The 20,919-nt window shown below is 44.9% G+C and overlaps 1 protein-coding gene across 9 annotated transcripts in view; it reads left to right on the forward strand.

Moving 5' to 3' along the window:
• SYNE1 (spectrin repeat containing nuclear envelope protein 1) overlaps positions 1 to 20,919 on the forward strand; it is a 566,819-nt gene that overhangs the window by 323,664 nt on the left and 222,236 nt on the right. For 5 of the 9 annotated variants that reach the window (XM_056125930.1, XM_056125931.1, XM_056125932.1 and 2 more), the window contains 8 exons: positions 574 to 699; positions 2,289 to 2,465; positions 4,193 to 4,458; positions 7,275 to 9,435; positions 14,374 to 14,711; positions 14,898 to 15,042; positions 16,253 to 16,471; positions 17,758 to 18,017. In XM_056125930.1, coding sequence (XP_055981905.1) covers positions 574 to 699; positions 2,289 to 2,465; positions 4,193 to 4,458; positions 7,275 to 9,435; positions 14,374 to 14,711; positions 14,898 to 15,042; positions 16,253 to 16,471; positions 17,758 to 18,017 — 3,692 coding nt within the window. Of the gene's footprint in view, positions 1 to 573; positions 700 to 2,288; positions 2,466 to 4,192; positions 4,459 to 7,274; positions 9,436 to 14,373; positions 14,712 to 14,897; positions 15,043 to 16,252; positions 16,472 to 17,757; positions 18,018 to 20,919 lie in introns of those variants that run through there. The other 4 variants (XM_056125935.1, XM_056125936.1, XM_056125937.1 and 1 more) reach the window with 2 other exon arrangements.

A 20,919-nucleotide genomic window follows, 5' to 3' on the forward strand; every position in this document is an offset into this window, starting at 1 on the left:
TTTTATTTTTTCATTGTACTCACCTTGATTGACAATTCTACAACACTGTGGATGATGATGAGTTTTTAGGCATCAACCCTCTGACACACACACCCACCGGAGTGTCTATTTCCCGCCACCATTGTCTCAGGGTCTCCCTCAGTTTAAAAATCAAACTCCAGTGAAGCTGAAAAACGTACTCTGACACGCTGCTTTATGTCACCGATATGTCAAAGTACGTTTCAAAGAGCACAGCCAGAATATAGAGTATCAGCTCTCTCTGAAATGCAAAAACATCTCAGCACGTGACCCAAGAATCTTGGAAGTTTGGAGAAGTTTCTTGGGTGTTCCTCTTTCCCAGACCAGACGGCCTTCCCAAACGTCAACGAGAAACAGCTTGCTAAACAAATGGATCCGGGACAGTGTGTTTTGAATTCTTTCCTGAAAGCCCCAAATTTCCAACAATGGTAAAAATAATGAGCATAGTTTGGTGGTCCTTGAAATGTCAACTAAATACTACAAAGGGAATAAATACAGGATTCCTAGATATAGGACACCTCTTCCAATTCTTAACAGTTATGGGTTTTTTTCCAGGTCAAACACTTCCGAGCTTTGCAAGAACAGGCCAGGACCTACTTAGATCTCCTGTGTTCCATGTGTGACCTGTCAAACTCCTCAGTGAAAGCCACGGCCAAAGACATTCAACAAACAGAGCAAAAGGTAAATTTAAAAAAAAAAGAAGAAGGAAAAAGAAAATATGTAACCACATTGGATTTGTTTCAATATGTTTCCTTTCATGAGTATTACAGTCTAGATTTTTTAAAAGTGTCCTTGGAGTATTTTTGCTGCAATGTTACCAATTATATATTTAAACTGCAAATAACTAAACATAAGATGGATGTTTTGATACAAGACCACTGAGTTGGAACAGACATTTTTGTGCCATTGAACTATGATCTAGCAACTTTTCCTCTTCTTTTTTCCTCCTTAATTACCATTACTTATTCACCCATTGCACATCTTTTTTTTCTCCTTTTCCATATCTTTCTGTAGGTAATATTTTTATGTAAAAGAATTTCCTGAACCTTGCAGTGTGGGGGCAGGGGAGAAATATATGCAATACCACAGACAGCCAGCAGATGGCAGCATAGGGCTTGTAAATCTCCTCTGGGGCCTTAAACTCCACTTTTTGGGTCTAGAAAAGCAATATAAGACTTGGTGTTGGGTTTCAGTTGATTAAATCTTCCCAGAATAGTAAAACCACCGAAAGAGAACACATAATATCTTAAAGTAATGTCAGGTTTTCACTTTTATTACCAAGCACACAACCCTTATGGAAAATGGCACTTTGTATACATTTTACAGAAATAACGTATTGAAAAAAGTATATGGTTTCCAAAACCAGTGATAAAAATCAAAACATACCCCAAATCTTCTAAGCTTGATGTTATATTAGAAGTATGTCAACAAATGTACACCAGAGAATAATGTACGTCTTCACTAGTTAACTCCAAATTCATGAGAGTCAAACAGACTCCCTGTTTGTGTCTATTTAAGTGCCTAAAATAACAAAGCTACTAAGGCTACTTGTGACCTAATAAATAGTTCAAACTCTTAGAGTTTCACAATTCTGATTGTGAATTTCTTAAACATTTAAAAATCTTTAGACGGGGCTGGAGTGATAGCACAGCGGGTAGGGCGTTTGCCTTGCACGTGGAAATTGTACCCGGGTTCGATTCCCAGCATCCCATATGGTTCCCCGAGCACGGCCAGGAGTAATTCCTGAGTGCATGAACCAGGAGTAACCCCTATGCATCACTGGGTGTGACCCAAAAAGCAAAAAAAAAAAAAATCTTTACCGATAGCACAGCCATAGGGCGTTTGCCTTGCACGCAGCCAACATGGCCGACCCGAGTTTGATTCCTCCGCTCCTCTCGGAGAGCCCGGCAAGCTACCGAGAGTATCTCACCCGCACGGCAGAGCCTGGCAAGCTCCCCGTGACGTATTCGATATGCCAAACACAGTAACAACAAAGTCTCCAATGGAGATGTTACTGGGCCCGCTCGAGCAGATCGATGAACAACGGGAGGGCCTTTTTTAAAAAAAAAAATAGAAAGAATGTTTTATTTTCTTGCAGCAAAGAGTGCCTTTTGGATTGATACTGAATGTGTGTGCATGTGTGTGTGTGTGTGTGTGTGTGTGTTACACATGTGCGTGTGTATTGGCTATGCTGAAGAACTGCAGGTCTGAGTCACTGAACATCAGTGTTTGTGTCGTGATGTCCTCTTCTGCCTCTGTCTTCTCTCCAGATTGAAGAAAGACTGACCCAGGCACAGAACCTCACTCAGGGCTGGGAGGAAATCAAGCGCCTGAAAGCTGAGCTTTGGATTTATCTCCAGGATGCTGACCAGCAGTTGCAGAACATGAAGAGGAGACATTCAGAGCTGGAGCTCAATATTGCTCAGAATATGGTTTCCCAAGTCAAGGTAGGGATTCAGGGAATCCCGGAGAACAAAGAATCCCAGGGGACTGTGTAGGCAGTTACCTCTCTCCACATCAGCTTTGCTTTTAAGAAAAAGAAAGAGGATCTAAACAAACCTTCATGCATACAGGAAGGCACCAGTCAAAGAGAAAACGCTTGAGTGTCCTATAGCTCCCAGTGACCACTTGTTCTTAAAAATCAACTGTCACTGTCACTGTCCTCCCATTGTTCATCAATTTGCTCGAGTGGGCCCAATAACGTCTCCATTGTGAGACTTGTTGTTACTGGGAGTTTGCCAGGCTTTGCTGTGTGGGTGAGATACTCTCGGTATCTTGCCAGGCTCTCCGAGAGGGGCGGAGGAATCGAACTCGGATCAGCCAGGTGGGCCGCATGCAAGGCAAACATGCTACCCACTGTTCTATCGCTCCAGCCCCAAAACAACCAACTAAAAAGTATATTTCTAAACATAGCAGCTAGGGTTTAGTCAACAGAACCTGAATGACACTAAACAATTTATAAGTTTTTTTTGCTTTTAATCACAGTATTACTGATACTGTAGGATTATAAAAGCAATCAACTAATTAAATATATATGTAATATCTGATATAAACTAAATTTTTTTCAATGCAATAGGAATATAATTGTAATTCTAGGATTGATTTGACCTGTTATTTTTTCTTTAAACTACTCTGTCAGCTTGATTGGAAATTGTACCATATTTCCCCATTGTTGTTTGCTTTGGGACCACACTATCTATGCTCAGGGCTTCTTCCTGGCTCTGCATTCAGAGATCACTCCTGAAAGTGCTCCCGAGACCATTTGTAGTCCCAGGGGATCAAATCTGAGTCAGCCATTTTAAGGCAAGCGCTCGACACCCTGCAATATCTCTTTGGCCCCTACTTTTTAACAAATTTATAGTGAGTCATTATGTTTTTACCAAAACATTATTTACATATCACTTGATCACTTGATCCCCCGTTATTCATCGATTTACTCGAGCGGGTGCCATTAACGTCTCCATTCATCCCTGTTGCGTGCTAGCGTAGCCCAGTGGCATCTGTTCGTTCTAGGAACATGCAGAGCCTCAAACCGATCATTCAGGGTCTTGACGAAGAAGTCTTACCATCTTGTAGGTGGGCATCCACGGGATCTTTTGATGTCCCATGGAATTCAGTCAGTAATGGCTCTAGTCCAGCGGTTGTCTGTAAACCTCATTATGTGTCCAGTCCATCTGATTTGTGATGCCTTGGCAAATGAGACAGCGTCCCTGATTCTTGAGCGTTGATGGAGATCAGAACTCCGGATTCTATCTCTCATTTGAGTGAATCGTGATATATTATTTACATATACAGAAAAAAAATAGACCAGAGATAGCATCAGTTAGATATTTTTCTAAAAAGCAGAAACTTGAAATGTGTTTTGAAAACTCCACCAGCACTTTAAGATAGCACATGAATTATGCTCCCTTAGTAGTTTTAAGACTGTTTTACGTTTTCCAGTTTGTCTTCATAATTTTCAAAGTAACACAATAAAAGAAAAGGCCAGTGTTTGATCTTCAAACACTCGGAAATTTAAGTCCCCAAAGAGAACGTCAGAGGTTTCCCTTTGTTCCTTATGATTTGTTCATTCTCCATCTCCCAAGACCAGGCTCAGAGAGATTCCACTTTCCTCAGCTCTCTGTTTGGACCTTTAATGCTTGATATGTGTGCTTTCATCACCCCTCTCCTTTAGGAGTTTGTTAAGAAGCTGCAAAGCAAACAGGCTTCGGTGGCAGCGATTACGGAAAAGGTGAATAAGTTAACGAAGCAGCAGGAGTCCCCTGAACACAAGGAGATCGCCCATCTGAACGACCAGTGGCAGGAGCTATGTGGCCAGGCCAGCGCACTGAGTCTGCAGAGGGAAGAGGACCTTCAGAGGACAAGAGATTACCACGAGCGCATGAACGTTGTGGAAGCCTTCTTAGAAAAATTCACGACGGAATGGGATAGCTTGGCCAGGTAAGAGACATTCTCTAGTAGCTCACCCAAATAGAAAACTGGAAGTTTTTCATTCCTATAAAATTGTAAAATGTCCTTTTTGAAAAAAAATAGATAATTTTGTTGTTGTTGTTGTTTTCTTGGGTCTCACCTGGAGATGCTAAGGGTTTACTCCTGGCTTTGCACTCAGGATTTACTCCTGGCAGTGCTCGGGGGACTATATGGGATGCCGGGGTTTGATCCTGGGTCGGCCACGTGCAAGGCAAACACTCTTCCCACTCTACTATTGCTCTGACCCCATGTCTTCTATTTTGAATATTGGTTGCCTTCATGTTTCGTTTTGGTAGAGGATTATTAAGAACTTAATGTTGGACTAGAGTGATAGTGCAGTGGGTATGATGCTTATCTCGCATTTGGCTGATGCAGGTTCCACCCCCAGCATCCCATATGATCCCTGAGCCTTGCCAGAAGGAATTCCTGAGTGCAGAGTCACAAGTAACGTCTGAGCATCACCAGGTGTGGCCCAAAAAACAAATAAAAAGAATTTAATGTTGTGCTAGAGATAGTACAGTGGGTAAGACACTTTCCTTGCTTGCAACCAAACCCAGTTTGATCCCTGGTACCCTGTACAGTCTCCTGACCCCACCTGGAATAATCCTTGAACACCAAACCAAGAATAGACCCAGAGCACTGTTGGGTGTGGCCCCAACCCCCCCAACTCCTCCTCACATGAAAAATAATTTAAAGTCCTCAGAGGGAAACAGCCATGGTTTTCCTTGCTGAACCAGTGAGTTAAAAAAAAATGTTTGAGAACAGGGCACTTTTTCTCTGTAAGCTGAAAGTTACAAATATCCAGTGATACAATGATGTGTGACCCTGTGACATCAAAGATCTTTGCAAAAATGCTTCCTGTTATATTTCATGACTCCCAGACTCCCATTCATGTGTTCAGGTATCTTTGATCTGCATGTTTCAGGATGCCTTATCAATCTCTAGGATGGTATATTCTATGAGATTTCAACAAGTTTTCCCTTGTACAATGTTTTCTATGGATCAGTTAATAATTTAAATTCAACTAATGCATGATTTTTAAATAAAATTCTTCGAGATTTTTCTTGGAGAACGTGAATCCCCCACCAGCCCTAAGTAGCATATGTGTATTGATCACATGGAAATCTTTCTGTTCTTTTTGTGACTAACAAAAGCTGCCCAAATGCTTTATTGATTCATTTCAATTAAAGCTGAACTGGAATGTTCTCAAGGAAGTTAAATCACCATAAACAATATTCTTAAGGGGGTTAATCACCAAAGGTTATGCATGTGTATAAAAACTATATATACATACATATGTATATATAACTATATATTTATGTATGCATAAATTTTCTGATTTTTTATAATATTTTTCTTGGTGCTCAATATTTTACTAGTCATTAGACTAAACTAAGTATCAGCCAAAACTTGTATTTATTGTAACTTATAAATACAAGTGAAAATTGTCACTCCATTGGGCTGGCCTAAAGCACCTGAGACTTTGTCCCTAGTAGTGCTCATTCTGTCCTGCCTCCCAGGCCTTTTCTTCACATTTTAGGACTAATCATTTTTTAAATGAGAATAGTCACAGTTTTATATGTGCTTTGTAACTAAAGGCTTGAGTATTCTTTGCATTCGGCACATATTTTTGTGGTAAGAGGCTCCCAGTGGAGTTCCAGGAGTCCCGTGACCACTCCCAACAACACTTGGCCATCTGGACCACCAGATCAGTACTAGGGTCTTAGAACATGATTCTGGATCAGGGCTAAGCCCAGGGGTGCTGGAGGTCTCCAGGATACACTAGCAGTGCTCAGGAGGCCATCTGGTGCCAGGGTCAAATCTGAGTCAGGTGCATTCTTGGAATGTGTCCTCATCCTTATATTATCTCTCTGATCCCCCCACCTAGTTTGAAATATTTCTACTGATAAGTAAAAACATATCTAAAAATTTCCAAGTAACCATTGGCATCATTGGTTAGATTTGGCACGTTACACCGTGGAACACTCTGTTGAAGCATCGTCCCATGACCAAACACATAAATCCTAGGTCAGCTATTAAATTCTTCCCATGATTTTCCAAAATGCAGTGAATCAATGCTTCTCCATCTTCAGTCTTTCTACAAATCCTGTCCAGAAATACTAATATCCAATTCTCTTCAGTGTGTAGGTCCAGGGGAAGCTAAAAGCATGGGCCAGATGTGATTGGAGATGAACACAGGAGTGGAGGCACTTGCCTGACAGTCAGGGACACTGGTCTTCTCTCCATCACCACATAGGGTCACGCACCACCCAAGGCCATTCTGAGCACAAAGCCAAGAGTAGCTTCTGAGCTGCTGAGTGCAATCCAAACTCGACCCTTAAAGGGTGTAATGGTGGAACAGCTCGACCTCAAAGATGCTGAGGAGATATATTTAGACAATATGAACTGGTTCAGCTTCTGAAGTAAAAATATGCAGGTCTCAGGACTGGAGAATTGTACCGTGGATAGGGCACTTGTCTGACATATGCATGACCTGTGGTTTAATCCCCAGGTCCCCTCAGTCACAACTAGAAGTGGTCCCTGAGCACGGAGCCAGGAGTAAGTCCTGACCACTGCTGTGTGTGGTCCAAATGTCTGTATGTTTCATACTCCATCATGATCTTAGCACTTTCGCCCATAAGCCCCAGTGCCGAGCTACTCGCGGGGACCCTGTTTAACTCACCTCCACGGGCAGGAAAGGGGCAAGTGTCCTTCTCCACCATTCATCCCAGCACAGCAAGTGCCCAGAACCAATCCTGTCTTTCTGCCTTTCCCTCCACTTGCAGGACTGATGCAGAGAGCACTGCAACCCACCTGGATGTGCTGAAACAGCTGACGTTGTCGATGCAGGAGCAAGAGCCGGCCGTGGAGGAGCTGAAGGCCCAAAAGCAGAAGCTGATGGAGCATCTGAACTTAGATGACCAGGAGCTAGTCAAGGAGCAGACGGGCCACCTGGAGCAGCGCTGGCGGCAGCTCGAGGACCTGGTGAAGCGGAAAATCCAGGTGTCCGTCAACAACCTGGAGGAACTGAACGTGGTGCAGGCGCGGCTCCGGGAACTGATGGAGTGGGCAGTGGAGCAGCAGCCCGGCATGGCCGAGGCCCTGCAGCAGAGCCCGCCACCCGACATGGCTCAGAGCCTTCTCCTGGACCACCTCTCCCTCTGCAGTGAGCTGGAGGCCAAACAGATCCTCCTCAAGTCCCTCACCAAGGACGCCGACAGGGTGATGGCTGATCTGGGCCTCAACGAGCGCCAGGTCATCCAGAAGGCCCTGTCTGAGGCCCAAGGGCACGTGAACTGCCTTGGCGACTTAGTGGGCCAGAGACGCAAGTACCTGAACAAGGCGCTGTCTGAGAAAACCCAGTTCCTCATGGCTGTGTTCCAGGCCACCAGCCAAATCCAGCAACACGAGCGGAAGATCATGTTCCGGGATCACATCTGCCTCTTGCCAGATGATGTGAGCAAACAGGTGAAAACGTGCAAGGGGGCCCAGGCCAGCCTCAAGACGTACCAGACGGAAGTCACGGGCCTGTGGGCCCAGGGCCGGGATGTGATGAAAGGGATCACAGAGCAGGAGAAGACAGAGGTGCTGGGGAAACTGCAAGAACTACAGAGTGTCTATGATAGCGTTCTCCACAAGTGCAGTCAGCGGCTGCAGGAGCTGGAGAAGAGTTTGGTGTCCAGGAAGCACTTTAAGGAAGATTTCGATAAAGCCTGCCACTGGCTCAAGCAGGCGGACATCGTCACGTTCCCCGAAATCAACCTCATGAACGAGAGCACCGAGCTGCAGACGCAGCTGGCCAGGTACCAACACATCCTGGAGCAGTCTCCGGAGTACGAGAACCTCCTGCTGACGCTGCAGCGAGCCGGCCAGGCCATCCTGCCCACGCTGAACGAAGTGGACCACGCCTACCTCAGCGAGAAGCTCAGTGCCTTGCCCCAGCAGTTCAACGTCATCGTGGCTTTGGCCAAAGACAAGTACTACAAAGTGCAGGAGGCCACGCTGGCGCGGAAGGAGTATGCATCACTCATCGAGCTCACCAGCCAGTCACTGCAGGACCTGGAAGAGCGTTTCCTGCAAATGAGCCGAGTCCCAACGCAGCTGGCCACGGAGGAGGCCCTGGCCCTCCAGGAGGCCTGCAGGACCCTCGTGGGCGAGGTGGCCGGCCTCGGCGCCGCCGTGGACGAGCTGAACCAGAAGAAGGAAAGCTTTCGCAGCACCGGGCAACCGTGGCTGGCGGACAAGATGTTGCAGCTGCTCACCTCGTACCACAGGCTGAAGCGACAGACGGAGCAAAGGCTCAGCTTCCTGGAGGACACCGTGGGCGCGTACCAGGAGCACGAGAAGTTGCAGCAGCAGCTGCAGAAGCAGCTGGAGGCCGTGAGGGCCGAGCAGGGCAAAGTGAACGAGGAGACGCTGCCCGCGGAGGAGAAGCTCCAGATGTACCACGCGCTGGCGGGCAGCGTCCAGGATTCGGGGACCCTGCTGAAGCGCGTGGCCGAGCACCTGGAAGAGCTGCTCCCCCACCTGGACCCCGGCGCCCACCAACGGGCCCAGCTGCAGCTGGACGCCTGGCGCGAGGAACTGCGGGGACTGACCGCGGCCATCGGCGTCACGGTGACCGAGTGCGAGCGTCGCCTGGTGCAGAGCCGCGACTTCCAGACGGAGATGAGCCGCTCCCGGGACTGGCTGAGGGGCGTCAAGGAAGAGCTGGGCGGGCCGCTGGGCCTGGAGCTGAGCCTGCAGGAACTGCAGGAGGAGATCAGGAAGATGCAGATCCAGCAGGAGGAGGTGCAGTCGCGCCTGCGCATCATGCAGGCGCTGAGCGACAAGGAGACGGAGCGCGTGGCCCGGGCCAAGGAGCTGGTGTCGCCCGAGCTGCAGCGCACCCTGGCCGAGCTGGCCGAGTTGCAGAGCGCCGTGGAGGAAGCGCTGCGCGCCCGGCAGGTCGGTGGACTCCTTGCTCAGTGCTCCTCTGTCCATGGGTAAAGAGACCCCGGGCGATGTCTGGGGGCTTGTTTTCTGGGTTAGTGTTGATGACTCTTGTTTTGTTGGTTGGTAATCTGGATTTTATTTTTCCTTTTTTGGGTCACACCCAACAATCGATGCTCAGGGGTTACTCCTGGCTTCACACTCAGGAATTACTCCTGGCAGTGCTCCGGGGACTATATGAGATGCTGGGAATCGAACCAGGGTTGGCCGTGTGCTATTGCTCCAGCCCCCATTGCTTGATATTTTGGTGTGAGGTGCCACACCCAGCAGGGCCCAGGGCTTACCCCTGGCTCTGTGCTCAAGGATCACTACTAGTGGGGCTCAGGGGACCAGATAGGGTGCCAGCAATCAAATCTGCATCAGCTGCGTGCAAGCCAAACGCCCTACCCACTGTACTGTGTCTTAGCCCCAGCATGATTCCTTAAACAATTTTTTTCTTTAAGAAATAATTTATGCATTACATTTAAAAATATATAGTTGTCATGACTTACAATGTTACAGGACTATTAAGTATAAGGTTTCATGCAGATAACAGTCCAACACAATACCCTCACTCCATAATACCTGTTTCTCTTCACCTATGTAGCGTCGATTCCTTAAGTATTTCCTTCGTTAAATTAGTTGTATTTTTGTTTTTGTTTTTGCTTTTGCTTTTTTCGGTCACACCCAGCAATGCACAGGGGTTACTCCTGGCTCTGCACTCAGAAATTACTCCTGGCGGTGCTCGGGGGACTATATGGGATGCTGAGAATCGGACCAGGGTCTGCCGCGTGCAAGGCAAATGCCCTCCCCACTGTGCTATCGCTCCAGCCCCTTAAATTAGTTGTAGAATCATCTTCGGTGCCGACACCAGAGAATGCTTGCATTGCTCTTGCGCTGACATTCATTTTGTGGGGTTTCTTTGTAGACATCCCTCTAGCTGTAACTCAGCCAGCTCTTATCTTTCAGAGAAATAAACAGTAATAGTACTGTTAACAGAGATAGATCTCAGTGCATCCGTAATTGAAATGTGTCCCTTTTCAGTGAACAGTGCTTGAATATGCCTCCTGGGAGCAAGGTGAATTACACTGGTGGAGAGATGGGTGTTGGAATACTGTGTGACTGAAACCCAGTCAGAAACAGCTTTGTGATATATTATCTCCTGGTGGTTCAATGAGAGAGAGAAAGAGAGAGAGAGAGAGAGAGAGAGAGAGAGAGAGAGAGAGAGAGAGAGAATATGAGCTTGAAAAAAGCAAGCCAGAAATCAGAATTTTTATGTAATAACCATTATTACCCAGAGCCAACAAGATAGCTCAATGGGCCGGATGCAGGCAAAAGAGCAAATGTTCACCACCAGCAAGAGCCCAGTCAACCAGGCAGTCAGACCTCCTGGGATCTCCCCTCAGGTCCCCATCTCTTCACTCACCCCTGCCCCGGAGAGTCACTGCCGCTTCCCGTGCAAGCAGTCTGAAGAGATTAGAGTCAGCATGTGGCTTCACTTAGTGGGAATTCTGAGGCGCAGTGCAAAAAGGCACGGAACTACCGTTTTGCCTTCCTAAAGTGTGGCCTTCCCCGTGGTCAGCAGCTGCTGGGCCTTCAAAAGCCCGAAAAAGTGAGTCACTTCCAGAGGCTCATTTCCTTCACTCCCCTGTCTCTGTCCCTCTGAGTCTGTGGCATGTTGTCCAACCACAGAGCTAGCGCACCCCTTTCCCTGCGGTGATATCAGCTCACGCTGTGAGTCAGGCACCATTGAACTTTCATCTCCACTCTTGGGAAAGTTACTTTCGCTTTTTTCTCTTTGGAAGAGGGATCCTGATGGAGCCTCCTTAGATGTACGTACTGTGCTTGAGCTCTGATCGCCCCTTATCCATCACTGTTTAACTTGATTTTCCACATGGACTAAGCTTCACACCCATTGGTCAGTTTCTGAAGGTCAACATTTGGGTAAAACGTTTTGTGGTTGTTAGATGTTTTGTAGAGCCACACTTAGGAGTACTCCAGAGTTGCTCCTGGCTCTGTGTTCCACGGTTGCTCCTGATGGTGCGTAAGGCTGGCTGTCCTGCATGCATCCAGCCTGCTGAGATGTCTCTTTGGCTCTGCAAAATGTCACTGTCACTGTCCTCCCGTTGTTCATCGATTTTGCTCCAATGGGTCCAGTAACATTGAGACTTGTTACTGTGTTTGGCATATCGAATACATCACAGGTAGCTTGCCAGGCTTTGCCGTGTGGGTGAGATACTCTAGGTAGCTTGCTGGGCTCTCCAAAATAATCTTTATTAGTGAAACTTCTGATTTCCAGCTTGCTTTGTTTTTTCAAGCTCATATTCATTCTCTCTCTGTCTCTCTGTCTCTCTCTGCCTCTCTCTCTCTCCCCATCTCTCCCTCTCTTGCTCTCCTCCCTCCATCTCTCTTTTAAATTGAATCATCTCACTGTGAGATAGAGCATTACAAAGCTGTTCATGATTGAGTCATGGGCTGGAGCGATAGCACAGCGGTAGGGCGTTTGCCTTACAAGCAGTCAACATGGCCTACCCGAGTTCGATTCCTCCGCCCCTCTCGGAGAGCCCGGCAAGCTATCGAGAGTATTTCGCCCGCACAGCAGAGCCTGGCAAGCTCCCTGTGATGTATTCGATATGCCAAACACAGTAACAAGAAGTCTCATGATGGAGACGTTACTGGGCCCGCTCGAGCAAATCGATGAACAGTGGGAGGACTGGACCGGACCGGACTGGATTGAGTCATACAGCATTCCATCACCCATCCCTCCACCAGTGGAATTTCCCACCACCAATGTACTCAGTTTCCCCCCATCCCTCAAATTCCCTCTGCCTATATTCTCTCTTAAACTCATATTTCTTCTTTCTTGCTCTTTCTGCCCTTGTTTTCTCCTACACACTCTCTTTTTTTTAGGCTTGCTCCTTCAAATCCGTGTTCTTTCTCTCCCCTCATGTCTTTCTAAGAAATTTCTTTCAGTAAAAACCATTTTGCTTCCAAAAACAAATAGAAATGAATTTCCACCTTCTTAGAGTCAGTTTAGTCTATATGGAACTTTTCATCTTGATTTAAGACTTCTTAAAAAAAGAAAAGAGTTCATCAAAGTTATCTAGAATTGTGAGTTTTTTGTCAAGTATTTGTCATGTAAGCTTACTAGTGTTCACTTGGTAATTCTGTGCCCAAATCTTGAATCTACTTAGGCATCCTGACTCCCGCCTTTGTAAATGACAGTTGGATGGATGGTCCTGAGCCAGGCTCCTGAGATAGTGGTTCTGAGCACTTCAATTTCCATCCTAACTCTTTCTTGCATGCTCCTTTTTCTTCCTTGTGAAGGGCTCACTGTGCAGCTATTTGCTCTGCCATTTCTCTGCTCTCTGCAGGCTGAGGGTGGTTTAGTCAACAGTCCCAATTCCAGTGGCCAATGACAGTGTCCTTTCCCTCCTACACTTGAATGGACTTCATTGCGTAAAGGCCAGCTTTTTGATCTCAGAGGCTTCTAAAGTGTCAGCCCAGGCGTGAGGGCTACTGGTTCAATTCCAGCTTGCTGATTGCTCTGGCAAGCTTTGTCTTATTATACTTCTTTTCCTTTCCCCAGCTTTATTGAGGGATAATTGATGAACGAAATACTCACAGAGCACAGAGTATTTGATATAGGTTATACTCGGAGAGGACCCTTCCCTCCCCACTAAGTTAATAAGTGCATCTGTCAGCTCACATGTTTATTTTTCTGGTTTTCTGGTGAGAAAATTTCTACTTTTCTATTTTGTAGAATTCAATCACCAATATCATCAAACATGGTTTCCATCTCACACATTTTCTCCTCAGACCTTATTCAACTTATATTTAAAACTATGTAACATTTCACTAACTACTACCAGCTTCTCTCCTACCCACCCCAGTCCTAGATATTCCTTATTACTCTCTATCTTATGAACTTGACTTTTTCCTCCTTTTTTTAATGCTAGATCTTCTTTTTTGTTTGTTTGTTTGTTTGACTTTTTCACCTTAGCCTAATATTCCTTAGGTTCAAATTTATCCATGGGGGGGGCGGGGTTGGAGTGATAGTACAGCAGGTCGGGCATTTGCCTTGCATGCGGCTGACCGGGTTTTGATTCTCAGCATCCCATATGATCCCCTGAGCTTTGCCAGGAGTAATTCCTGAGTGCAAAGCCAGGAGTAACCTCTGTGCATCACCAGGTGCGACCCAAAAATAAAAAAAGAAAAAACATCATGTATGGGGTCACAGAGGAAAGCATTTCCTTCTAAAGTCTGTGTAAGGTTCTCTGTGTGTATGCCATCCCGTTTGTTTAATCCGTTCGTCTGTCAACAGACACTTAAGTTGTTTCCATACCTTGCCTATTATGAGTCACGCTACTACCAACATGGGCAGACAGATCTCTTCATTGAGATAATGATTCTGTTTCCGCTGGAGAATTCCCAGAAATAGAACTGCTGGATCGCATGGTGGTTCTATTTTTAATTTCTTAAGAACTCTCTACACTACATTCTACATCACTGTCCCAGGTTACATTACCACCGGCATTTTAATGCTTTTAATCCCGTGAGACATCATTTTCTTTCAGGAAATATCCTGTCTGCTCCCCGTTTCTCAGCATAATTGGTTTTCTTTGGAAAGGAAGGAAAGTTCTGGAACTAGTCCAGAGACCACATTCATTTTTATTCCATTTATCTCATTGTTTATATATATTGAACTGCCATGATAGGATTACATAACAAAAACAATGAAGGCGGGGAAGATGGTGAGGGATTGCATCTCTCTAAATCTTACCAATTTATCCATGGATTTACACACATATATTCCCGTGGCTGAGAGCTGGAAAAGAGATTGGGAAATTTGTCTATTTCCTGCAAACCCATTTCAAGGGAGAGTTGATTGTGCTTGCAATGATTGTCTTTCAGGCTACCTTGACTGAAATATACGGTCAATGTCAAAGGTACTATCAAGTGTTCCAAGCGGCTAATGATTGGCTGGAGGATGCCCAGGAAATGATGCAGCTCACAGGCCACGGCCTGGATGTGGAGAGTGCAGAGGAGAATCTCAAAAGTCACATGGAGTTTTTCAGCACAGAGGCTCAGTTTCAAAGTAATCTGGAGGAGCTCCAAGGCTTGGTGGCCAACCTGGACCCCCTCATCAAGCCCAGCGGGAAAGAGGGTCTGGCCCAGAAACTGGCATCCCTGCAAGAGAAGAGCCAGAGACTCACGCAGGACTCCCACGCCCAGTTAGATCTCCTGCAGAGGTACTTAGAGCTCTTTCATTCTTTGTGTTTTAGTCAAATGCGTTTTCTCCTAGAAATGGGACTTTTTGAGTGAGGCACACTAGCACATTCATTCTGCTCATGTAAGCCTCTTGCCATCTGAGCATCGCACTCTGTATGGAAATGTGCTTTCTCCTTGCTTATTGATTTGTGTTCAACTTTTCCAAGATGCACAGTCCAGTGGCAGGATTACCAGAAAGCCAGGGAAGAGGTTATCACATTGATGAATGATGCGGAAAAGAAGTTGTCTGAGTTTTCGCTGTTGAAAACGTCTTCTGGTCAGGAAGCAGAAGGGAAATTGTCAGAGCACAAGGTAAGTATTACTGCTGTTCCGATAATCCCTTCGCTCTCATTCTGCTAGTTATAATTGTAGTTAAGATTATGTTTATATCAAATAAAACATTGACTATCTTTCTATGCAGATAGTAAGATAGTCCCAGAAGCAGGTCAGCATCCCGTAATCCTTCATGATCACGACCATCCTGTTGTTCATCGATTGCCTTGAGCAAGCCCCAGTAACGTCTCCTTCATCCTAGCCCTGAGATTTTTTTTTTAAAAGTGCCATATCAAAGCTCATTTAAGGTTAGGAGAATGAGACCCATCATTGTTACTGGTATTTAGCATATTGGGTACGCCATGGGGAGTTTGCCAGACTCTGCCATGTGGGCAGGTTACATTCAGTAGCCTGTCAGTTTGTCCAAAGTAAAAATGAGATAATAAGATGTCGCGTGATAAAACCCAGCTCCCATAATCCTTAAATATAAAGAATATTTAATCACTTTTCAGAGGAGTTTTAATCAATTAATTGCTTTAATGATTTTATGTGTTAATGATTTTAATGATTCTTATACCCAACTTGGAAATACACAGTTGGGTACGAGAAGTGACTTTTGCAGAGAAAGTTGCTTCTGATAAGATATGCTGCTTAGTTCATTTTGAAACACATGCCAGGCATAAGTTATATGCATTTAACAAAAAATTCCAAACCCAATAACAAATCAACCTTGATCTATCACAGCAATATAAGGCAGAATGTACATACTTCAATATCAAATTCAGCTTGCTGATATTTGTGTGGCTATTTACAATGAGAATGTGTCATCTCAAGTAATAAATCATTTTTGAGGCAGTATTGCTAGTCTCTCTTTTGACTTTGGGTCCATACAAGGTGGTGATCAGGGTTTCCTTCCGACTCTTTGCTCAGAAGTCACTCCTGGTAGTGCTCCAGGAAACCCGATACATTCCAGGGTATTCAACCAGGCCCGGCCCCATGCAAAGTAATGCCTTAATACCTGTACCATCTCTCTAGCCCCAGTAAATAACTTTTTAATATAAATATTTACTGTGCTCTTAGAAAAATTCCCAGCCTATCTCCAAAAAGAATTCAATGTAAAAGTAAGAGTTACTGGAGACAAAAGAAATTGTGTAGCAGAACATTTTCCTTGGCAAGTTATTTTGGACTTTACCAAAAGCCATAGAATGTTGAAAGATTCTCTCTCCCTTTGTCTGGTTCCCAATCCTAGGACTTAGTGTCACTAGTGAACTCTTTCCATGAGAAAATTGTGGCCCTTGAAGAGAAGGCTTCACATCTGGAAAAGGCTGGCAGTGACGCCAGCAAGGCCACCATTGGCAGGTCCACGACCACCGTGTGGCAGCGCTGGGCACGTCTCCGTGCAGTGGCCCAGGACCAGGAGAAGATTCTGGAAGATGCTGTGGATGAGTGGAAGAGTTTTAACAGCAAGGTAACCGCCATTCTGGATGGGCTCAAATGATTATTTCCTCCATGGCTGTGTCTGTTTTGAAAAGTGGCATTTGGCCCCATTTCTTGCCTGTCTAAAGCACTAACACTTTTTTTTCTTAGAAGTCTTTACTTTTATGCCATCTAAGCCAAATTGTAAAGCTGAATTCATCATGTGATGTGCAGTGTAGTCCAAAGTCAGCATCCAGTTACTCAAGAAAACCAAGTTGGTACCCAGGAGACAAATATATGGTAGATAGATTTGAACCTGCAGTGAGGAAAGACTGTATAGATCTGTTCTATACCTATAAGTATGGGTAGAGATTGATTTTCAGTTGTGCAAACCAGAAATTTATAGAGCAGTACAATGAAGTTTAACTATTAGCAATGTAGCTTCAATGGGGGAAAAAAAGAAAATCAAGCAAATAAATGTTTGAAAAGAGACCAAGTCTACTTTGCTCCATTTGCTGGGCTCTTAGTATGACAATTCTACCTGCCTGTGAAAAAATACAAAACTCTTTATTCCTTGCTGAGAAAATGAACAGGAAAATGGGGTCAGAGTGATAGGACCGTGGGGAGGGTGTTTGCCTTGCACAACTGATGACCTGAGTTCCATTCCCAGCATGCCATATGGTCCCGTGAGAACTACCAGAAGTGATTCCTGAGTGCAGAGCCAGGAATTGACCCCTGAGCATTGCTGGGTGTGACCCAAAAAAACAAAAACAAAAACAAACAAAAAAACCCCTGAAGTTTAATTCATTTCCTAAGTCCAGTATTTGATTCCTTCCTTTTTTTTTCTTTTTGGGTCACACCCAGCAATGCGTGGCTGGAGCGATAGCACAGCAGATAGGGCGTTCGCCTTACAAGCGGCCAACATGGCCGACCCGAGTTCGATTCCTCCACCCCTCTCGGAGAGCCCGGCAAGCTACCGAGAGTATTGGATATGCCAGACACAGTAACAACAAAGTCTCCAATGGAGACGTTACTGGGCCCGCTCGAGCAAATCGACGATCAACGGGAGGGCCTTTACCTTTACCTTTAAAAGCAAAAGAAACAAACCCCCTTTTTCTATGTTATGCCTTGATATTATTTTGAGACTAAAGTTGAAAACCATCAGTGACCTTTCCTCTCTATTCAGGAAGAGATTGCTTTCCTGAAACTCAGAGTTCACAGCACCGTCTTTGATGTGCTTTGATGCCTAAGTGTTCAGATGTGGCACTTATTGCAACTGCCCTATTTTTTTTCCCAGTGTACTTAGGTTTGAGAGTTGTCATATGTTCATTTGCATAGGTTAAGAAAGCTACGGAAAAGATTGATGAGCTGCAAGACAAATTGCCTGGAAGTTCAGCAGAGAAAGCTTCAAAAACTGAGCTCATAAGTCTCCTGGAATCTCAGGACACCTTCTTCCTGGAGCTGGAGGAACAGCAGGCGGCCTTGGGCATGTTGCAGCAACAAGCTCTGAGCATGCTCCAGGATGGGACCACCCCCTCCACTGGGGAAGAGTTACCCCCAGTGCAGGAAATCACAGCAATGCAAGATCGGTGCTTAAAGTAAGTTTGCCCTGGAGGTTTGGGAGGAGAGGCTCAACCCACGCCTCACACTGTGGTGTGGTCAAAGAATTTACCAAGAGCTAAATGATGAACCTAGAGCAAAGCCAATTTATTGAAGCTACTGTTCTGAATGACACAGTGACACAGTAGAGGCCAGAATGAGGTCTATCTGGTATTTTAAGGGATACTTTTAATTTCATTTATTTGTTTTTCTTGGTGGAGGGAAGCAACACCTGGTGGTGCTCAGGGGATACTCCTGTATCCTCACTCAGAAATCACTCCTGTCCAGGCTTGATGGACTAGAAAGGATGCTGGGGATTGAACCTGGCTTCTGCCTAGTGCGAGGTGTACTATTGCTCCAGTCCCAGAGGATATTATTTAATAGCATGATTTGGAGATACTTTAGGTGGGAAGTTTTCGCTTTGGGGGAAAGCATATATCCAGTTTTGGAGTAAATCATCCATAAAATTATTCTCAGTCAATAACATAAAAAGGATAAGAAATCCATATAGCGGTGCTGGAGAGATAATACAGCAAGTAAGGCACTTGCCTTGTATGTGGTTGACCCAGGTTTGATCCCCAGCATTCCATACGATCCCTCAAACACTGCCAGGAGTAATCCCTGAGTGCAGAGCCAGGAGTAAGCCATGAGAACTACCAGGTGAGGCCCCAAAACTTAAACAAAACAAATTCATATAGTAATTTGGATCAACTATGAAGTGTTCTGAGCCAGTCATATAAAGATAATAAAATAATTTTAGCCTATCCCAAAAAGGAAGTAGTGTGGTCAATTCTAGGAATTTAGGAGGAAAAGACATAGACCGTATGTCTCGATGGGCCAAATTGATAAGGAAAGGATGCTTGGCCTGTTCTGGGAATTTGGTGGGGGGGAGGGGAATGGAGCAACGATGGGGTCTCGAGAGTCTCCTGTTCTCGGCTACTTATCTTCGAAGGAGAGTCTCAGCCTGCCAGGCCTTTGGCATGGGGACTTAAGCCAGGCATCCTTTCAGGGGGCTTTGGCTGGACCACTTCCTGTTCCTTTTGTCAATCTCTGTTAATAAACTTGACCACAAAGATCTGCCATACCATCCAAATAAGTAACTATTCTCACCATCCTTCTTTTCATTTCTCTTAACTTTCGACCATTTTTCTGACAACATCTGTCTGTTTAGAATGACAGGGATGAGCCAAATAGCTTCAGTCTGTATCTTCATGCTGTTTGGTGTCAGGCAGCCGAGACTGGCAGCTAGTAGCAGCTGGAAGCTATGTAGGAAGACCCCGGGAATCTCAGGAAGGGAATACACAGCAGGGGCCACTAACCTGGAAGCGAAGTCACGGAAAGCTTCTTTTAATGCACTGACCCTGACGTGTGCAATCTGTGCTCACACTTGGGTGTGGCTTAACTTGCACACATTGCAGAGCCAGCATCTATGAGGTAGGAAGAGATGCTCAAAAACCAAGGAGTGGATAAAACAACAACAATAACAACAACAACAACAACAAAAACCCTGCAGTATATAAAAACACAATTGATTCTTCTATATTTATAAGGGAAAATGAAACTCTGCACTTCCTTGATCCGTGGATGGAACTGGAGAGTAACATGCGGAGTGAAGTCGGGAAGAGACAGACAGATACAGAATAATCTCTCCTGTGTGGGTTATAAAGAAACAGAGGAATGGAAAAACAAACGGCCAATAGCTATAGTCCCTGAGAGTCAACCTGCAAAACTGAGTTTTCCTGGGGGACATTGGGGGTGGAGAGTAATGAAGAGGTACCTGGGGACATTGGGTGAGGGATATTGACGTTTAGGTGGTGGGTGTGGTGTTGGAGCACAGGATGAGTGAAATACGACTAAATTGTAAATTATGATGCCTAAACTTAAAAATGTATCAAAGTAAAACTTTCAAACCCATCTGAACTTCAAAAGAGAATGATGCCTAATTTGAAGAAGGAGCAGATTTGAGCCAGGCAGTGAGATGTGGGAATGTTTTGCAAACAGGGAGGAGTGTGTCCTCAGATCTAGAAATAAACCCGTAACTTTCAGGGAGCTGTTAGATAAGGGAAGAAAGGAAGCTTGCAAGTAAATTAGTCAAGGGCTCTTTAGAACCAAATTTTGATAAAGCTTTAGAACTTCCTAGTTAAATTAGATGCCAAAGAGATCACACCACAAGGGTTACCAAAGTCTGGCAAATAATAGTCAATCACTAGGAGTGAACTTACCAAAATTAACAATTTAATCTTAGTGATATATAGTCAACCTGAATCACTTCTTGGGCTAAGGGAGAAATGTCAATAGCTTAACTATTTGCTAATATCACTGATACATTTCCACTCATAGAAGAACTTATAGAAGAACTTCCATTGATGTAACAAATCTCATGCTCCCCGTTTAAATATTTTCATCAAATGTATGTTGACTCAAATAAGGACTTGAAATGTGGATGCTGATCACTATTAACTACGAAATTTAAAAATTTGAGTCTTCCTTTAAATCCCAATTTCTGTAGACACAAAAATCCAGTTTTTAAGGAAAAAAATATTCACATCACATAATTTATGTTATATTTGAACCAAATTTGTTACTGAAAGTTATGACAGTAACTTTTTTTTGCTTGTTGGGTGACACCCAGCAATGCTCAGGGGTTACTCCTGGCTCTGCATTCAGGAATTACTCCTGATGGTGCTCGGGGTACTGTATGGGATGCTGGGAATTGAACCCCGGATTGGCCACGTGCAAGGCAAATGCCCTACCCGCTGTGCTATTGTTCCAGCCCCAATGACAGTAACTTCTATGATAGTAACTTTTAGGGGAAGTGACTTAACTTTCAAAGAAGATAGATTTCACTTTTTTTGTATCTGTTTTTGATCATATGATGTCACATAGATGGGATGTGAGCAG

The sequence above is a fragment of the Sorex fumeus genome, unplaced genomic scaffold (genome assembly GCF_029834395.1).
Source record: "Sorex fumeus unplaced genomic scaffold, SorFum_2.1 ptg000061l, whole genome shotgun sequence".
NCBI lineage: Eukaryota > Metazoa > Chordata > Mammalia > Eulipotyphla > Soricidae > Sorex > Sorex fumeus.